The 6,000-nt window shown below is 46.6% G+C and overlaps 1 protein-coding gene across 1 annotated transcript in view; it reads left to right on the top strand.

Annotated features, from left to right (window-relative positions):
• LOC110257970 (BCL-6 corepressor-like) overlaps positions 1,687-6,000 on the top strand; it is a 67,027-nt gene continuing 62,713 nt past the window's right edge. Inside the window, exons 1-2 of the mRNA XM_021080977.1 lie at positions 1,687-1,708; positions 1,798-2,083. Of these exons, the coding sequence (XP_020936636.1) occupies positions 1,687-1,708; positions 1,798-2,083 (308 nt within the window). The remainder of the gene's footprint in view (positions 1,709-1,797; positions 2,084-6,000) is intronic.

Here is a 6,000-nt window from a genome sequence, read left to right as displayed (position 1 = left end):
GTCAGGTCAGCATCACCATCCCAGAGCAGGTATCCAGTCAACCTTGTAAACCTGAAATTACTCCCTACCAAGAAAAATAAAACCCCTGAAGGAAATCTCTGAAGCAAGGGGACAGCAACAAAGAAAATCCACCAACCATCTGAGGTGCCTTCAAATGGCTGGAAATTAAAGCAAATCTCTGCTACTCTGTCTTCCCCTTAGCTTGCTCACCTTTCCTCCCCAGCTCTTTAAACAATTACTGTATGATGGAAACACTCGAGGTATTCTGGCATCGAGTTCAAACCAAGTGGCTATTTTCCAGATGGTGTAGTATGAATGGACTCCTCTGCGAGGAAGCAGACCGGAAGTGCGGATGCGTTTCGAGAACTGGCCCGGTTCTCACTAATTTCACAGAGGAGATTTAGTTTGGAGGCGTTGAGAGATGCAGGTGCAGGGATTTAAGAACTTTGATTTAGAACAGTACTGGGTGAGTTATAGCAGCTGTATTCTTTACAGGCCTTCTACATAGCAATGGGAGTCTTGGCCGACTAGGAACGTCACCCCCACTATTCCTGCAGCTCAGCCTTCCAGGGTCAGCTCTCGCCTACACTGCCCAAGTTGGTCTCTAGCTTACCCAGGATGCACCGAGTGCGGTGAGTGCAAATAACCGTGCATAAGTGGGGAAGAGGAAGGCAGGAAGTAAGAGAAGTTATGCCCCTAAGTGGCCGGGGATTCTTATCCCAGAAGCAAAATCGATGGTGGGCGAGCTCAAAAGTGAAACTGTAGGCAGAGGTGGCCAGATGTTTGTGTCTGCGGCTGGTAGGAAGGAGGGCAAAGAGTGCAAAGAACTTTTGAGGAAGACGCACTGGGATCGTGGCATGCCTGAAGTCCAGGTCTGCATACAGGTGAGGCAGAAATGCCTTATTTGTTGAATGCGGACCGAGCTTCGCAGCTTCATGAAAGGTGCGCTGGGCTTCAGGCAGCGACCAAGAGCTGGAAAGGTGGTAGCTGGTGAGCCCTTGGGGCTTCTTCGAGCGGATGGGGCCAGTTGGGTCAGGTAGGGTTAGGCAATTTGCTTAAAAGGCAGAAGCTCGCTTATTTTCAAGTCCCAAAGCCCAAGCCGCTACAGAGTAGACCTGACGGCAACCAACTAAAACACATACATGAAAGAGGTGAATGCAACACTGGGCAACGTTAGATGGCAAACTTAAGCTTCTCCTGACTCTTCTTCGGCAATCTCCTATACTTTTCAATCTCCCGTTCCCCGTTCACTCTTACAAACCTCTCCTTAGTCAACGCATTTGCCCTCTCGCGCCATTTTTGCACGTCAGCCCTCAGAAAAAGTTAAAAATGCTGATTATCAGATTATCACTCCACTCCCCAGCTGAGGTCTTCAGATTTTCGCCAGAATCCTCTCACTTAGTGGGCGAATAAGATGTCGTCAGTGGACAGGAGAACCGCGGAGTCTACTTAGACTCTTTGGACTCTACTTAGACTTCCTTTGGACTCTGCAGAGGTTTGTCATTGAATTCCTTATGAATTCTGCGAAGCTCTAGCCTTCGTGCTTTCTCTTTGGTATTGCTCAGTTTCGTTTTTATTTCATAGCTATAAGTAATCAAAAGTGTAGCCAATCTAAGCAGCAGGGGGTACCAAGGCAAGGAGGCAGAGTATGAAAGGAGACCCCACCCTGGGCCGGGGATTGGGTCGATGGAGATGTTTGGGACAGTTGGTAACTATGAAGCTCTGCTCATTTAGGTGGCGCGACGACGAAAAGGAGGGCCATGTAGCTCTACTTGCATGCTTTTGGAACTTCTGTAGTTCTGCGAAAACTCGCGCTACCACCACCGCCGCCTTCACGTTACCTCTCCGGCGGATGGATAGTTCCTTCTAATATTTGCTACTGCGCGTGTGCTAGATTCTGTGGTGACCGTCGGGAGCTTGGCGGATGGAGACCTACTGAAGCCATCCGCCTTTTACAGCGTCCTGAGCCGGCTTTCTCCCGCATTTCCCAAAATGCGGCTCTGATAACTGAAGAAGTCAACGGCCAGGGACCAAATCAAAGGATTTCAAACTCGGTTGCTATGCTGTCGGGTTACATGTGTTGGTAAGTAAAAACTGTCTTAAGTTTGTCTCCACCCTCAGACGCTGCCGTTTTGGATTTTCAGTTATAAGCTCCCAGAAATGGAGGTAGAATATATGTGGGTGGGAGAAGTAATACTTAGACCCCACCCTTCGCTGTGTAGAGTGGGTGGCTGGATGCAAGCTTCATTCAGGCTCTCTTCCCTCCTTCCACTAATTAGACTGGTCACGTTCTTTTGTGTGTGTGTTTCTTTTTAGGGTGCACTGGCAACATGTGAAGTTTCCCAGGCTAGGGGTCTAATTGGAGCTGAAGTCACCACAGCTCAGGGCAACGTGGACTCCTGAACCCACTGAAAGGCCAGAGATCAAACCTACATCCTCATGGATGCTAATCAGATTCATTTCTCTGAGCCATGATAGGAATTCCTAGACTGGTCACATTCAGGGTGTTGTTCAGACATCCCCCTGCCATACCTTGTAGGCTTGAAGCCCTGCTTAACTTACCGTTAAATAATTTTTTTTCCTCCGAGAAAGTTCTTGATCTGCAGCTCGATGCTGGCTGTCTTAACTTACCTAGGCACCTGAAGGGTGTCCCTGGGAAAACCGTCGAGGTAGAAAAGAGAAAGCAGAATAATTTGTTAAAGAAGTTTATTTAAATAGGAGGAAGAATGTATTTTAAAAACAAACCTTACATTCCGGAGCACTTAAAGTAGGTATTTGTAGAGAGTAAACAAGACAACTCTGTTTTAGAGCTTACCCTCCACCCTGCCTCCTGTTTTGGGAGAAGACTCAGAGAAACTAGTGTTTTATGATTCCTGGTGAAACTTCTTTTTTCTTTTTCTTTTCTTTTTTGTTTTGTTTTGTTTTGTTTTGTTTTGTCATTTTGCCTTTTCTAAGGCTATTACCGTGGTACATTTAGGCTCCCAGGCTAGGGGTCTAATTGGAGCTGTAGCTGCCAGCCTGCACCACAACCACAGCAACAGTGGATCTAAGCCATGTCTGTGACCTACATCACAGCTCTGGAAACACCAGATCCTTAACCTCCTGAGCAAGCCAGGGGTTGAGCCCGAAACCTCATGGTTTGTAGTCGGATTCTTTGACCACTGAGCCAGAACAGGAACTCCGATTCCTGGTGAAACTTCTTGACATCACAGTAAAAATTAGGTAGGAACACCGTCATGCCAGAAGGTGTGGTGTGGTGGGTGGCCAGTACAGATAGATTCAGTGTTTTTGGTCACATGACCCTGACTCCTGAGGGTGGATACTGGCTAGTTGGTTCCTTTTCTGTGACAGAATTCCGTATGTGGAGCTTTAAACAGAAGTTTGTTAAATAGATTGGAGTTTTGAATGGTATTGCAATTCTCCATGCTTCTCATCTCTTCTCTATGTTTCTCCTATTTATTTTGCTGCTTTTTATTTATTTTGGAGACCCATTTCATGAAATGCAATGCCATGAAATAACACTTATTAACATACCATCAGTGTTTATTCCAAGACTGGAGTCCCTTCTGTAAGTATATACTACTCCGCAATGGAATTACCTGGGTTTGGAAGTAGGTTCTCAGTGTTTTCTCGTGCTTTAGACACTGGAACTGAGTGGGCCACAGTGTGTTAATTACTAAGTGTTTCCATGAATGAGTTCCACAAGTTATTGGGGCAGGGCAGGTCTCTGCCTCCCCCACAGTATGGGCTTCTGAGGCCTGGGTTGAGAACAGAACCAGTGGAGGGGCTGGCAAGGAGGGCAGTCATGAAGGTATTCTCACTTAGCTCAGGATCAAGTTCTATGTTGCACCTAGAAGCCAACACTCTGCTCTTTGCTCCTACTCTTGGTCACATGAAATGTCTGACTTGCTCCAGGTTTCCTACCCCACTGATACTCCTCCTTATCTTTCGCACTAATCTCTCCTTCTCTAAGGATGACAAGGCAAGTAAATAGACAAATTTTATACATAGAACGTGTGTGTGTGTGTGTGTGTGTGTGTGTGTGTGTGTGTGTATCCCAGAATGCAGAGCTTGACTGCACATGCACCATGGCTGCCCTGAACGAAAAGAACCAGGAAGGACTACTTATCTACTAATGATAGTTCTTGTGTGTGTATGTCCCCAAACTGGTCTCCACTATGCAGATGTCATCACACTGTCTGAGTTTTCTTCAGGGTGAATGACCACATGACCTGGATGGTATTGTTGTTGCAGATTGGTCCAGAAAGAAACAGAGCCTTCTTTCTACCTGAAAAAGGGGAGAGGCATAAGGCATAAGCTGGGGGAAGGGTGAGGTGTGGAGGCAGTAGCCAGCACCCATGAGCAGGGATTTTGGAAGCCAGCATTTTAGATCTTGTAAGAAACTGGAAGGAAGGCTACTGGGGTTTCCTTCCTCTTAACCCTGTAAAGGTAGTGAGAATTATATTATGGACAAGTTGGGGGTAACAAAGCCTGTATATATTCCTGGTGGCAGAGTATCCTTCATGGGCAAAAGGATGGCAATCTGACCCTACTCCTTTCTTTTCTGTCCACATTCTGGTGCTTGGGGATTGATTCTTTGACATTCTAAAAGCAGGTGCTAGCCTGTCTAGTTCGACTAGTCAATCTTAGTAGGAGAACTGTTTACATACACATGCCCTCTTTAGGAACTGAATTTGGCAGGCTATCCTCAGTTTTCTCAGAGAGGATTAATGTTTTGGTTCAAATATAGGAAAGTCCACTTACAGCTGTGTGGTTTCATGGAGTCCCTCACCAAGGTTTATCCAAAGGAAGACCTAAGCCTAAAATACCGGACCAGTATGTGCAGGTAGCTACTGGAAACAGCAGAGGGGTTTGTGTGAATAAATATACCTTCAACCATGAACTTGTGTGGGAAAGAGAATGAGAAATGTAAAGGGAGACAACCTCCAAAAGATTTGGAGACTTATGTGTTAATAATGCTTTGGACTAATATTGAATAGGTATAAAAGCTTAATATACAACTGCAGATATTTGTCTGTTTTTTCCAAAACTTGATATTGGTAAGTGGATTACAAGTCACACTTTTTATACCCTAGAAATAAACATTGCTAATTCTTGAATCTCTTCTTCTCTCTTTTCCCCTTGCAAACCTTTGTTGCTCTGACTTGGAAATTTGTCATACATTACACTCAATAGGCAGAGCAAAAAGGCCATAAGGACATAGGAAGCTATACGGATTAAAAGTTTTAGATTAAGAAATGACCCCTAGAGTTCCTGTCATGGCTCCGTGGTAATGAACCTGACAAGTACATACGAGGACTAGTCATATCCTTTATTTTGCTTATTATTTGATGATTATTTCTGATTAGTGGGTTCAGTCCTTGGCCTTGCTCAGTGGGTTAAATGATTCAGCATTGCCAAGAGCTGTGGTGAAGGTTGAAGATGTGGCTTGGATCTGGCGTTGCTATACCTGTGGTATAGGTCAGCAGCTACAGTTCTCTTTCAACCCCTAGCCTGGGTACCTCCATTTGCCATATGCCAACGATGTGGACCTAAAAAGACATAAATAAAACAAGTGCTCCTGATTAGCATGTACTTAGACAAATCAAGACAGTTGAATTAAACTGTCCTATAAAACTAGAGACAAGGCACAGTCACCAAAAATTGAGACGCCTGGGTGGGGGCTGGGCACCGAATCCTCGGCTCCAGAGGTTAGTCCCCGGGAAAGGGCCGGGGGACGCCTGGGTGGGGGCTGGGCACCGAGACCTCAGCTCTGAAGGTTGGTCCCCGAGAGGGGGCCGGGGGACGCCTGGGTTGGGGCTGGGCACCGAGACCTCGCCTCCGAAGGTTAGTCCCCAAGAAAGGGCCGGGGGACGCCTGGGGGGGGGGCTGGGCACCGAGACCTCGGCTCCAGAGATTAGTCCCCGGGCTAGGGGGGCGGGGCAGAGCGGAAACTGCTTGGGAGGTCTCTAAACCATTTGACGGGGCAGAGACTGCCTG

Source organism: Sus scrofa, chromosome Y (genome assembly GCF_000003025.6).
Source record: "Sus scrofa isolate TJ Tabasco breed Duroc chromosome Y, Sscrofa11.1, whole genome shotgun sequence".
In the NCBI taxonomy this organism is placed as follows: Eukaryota; Metazoa; Chordata; class Mammalia; order Artiodactyla; family Suidae; genus Sus; species Sus scrofa.
Note: the sequence above shows the minus strand (reverse complement) of the source record. Positions and strands in the feature narration are given on the sequence as shown.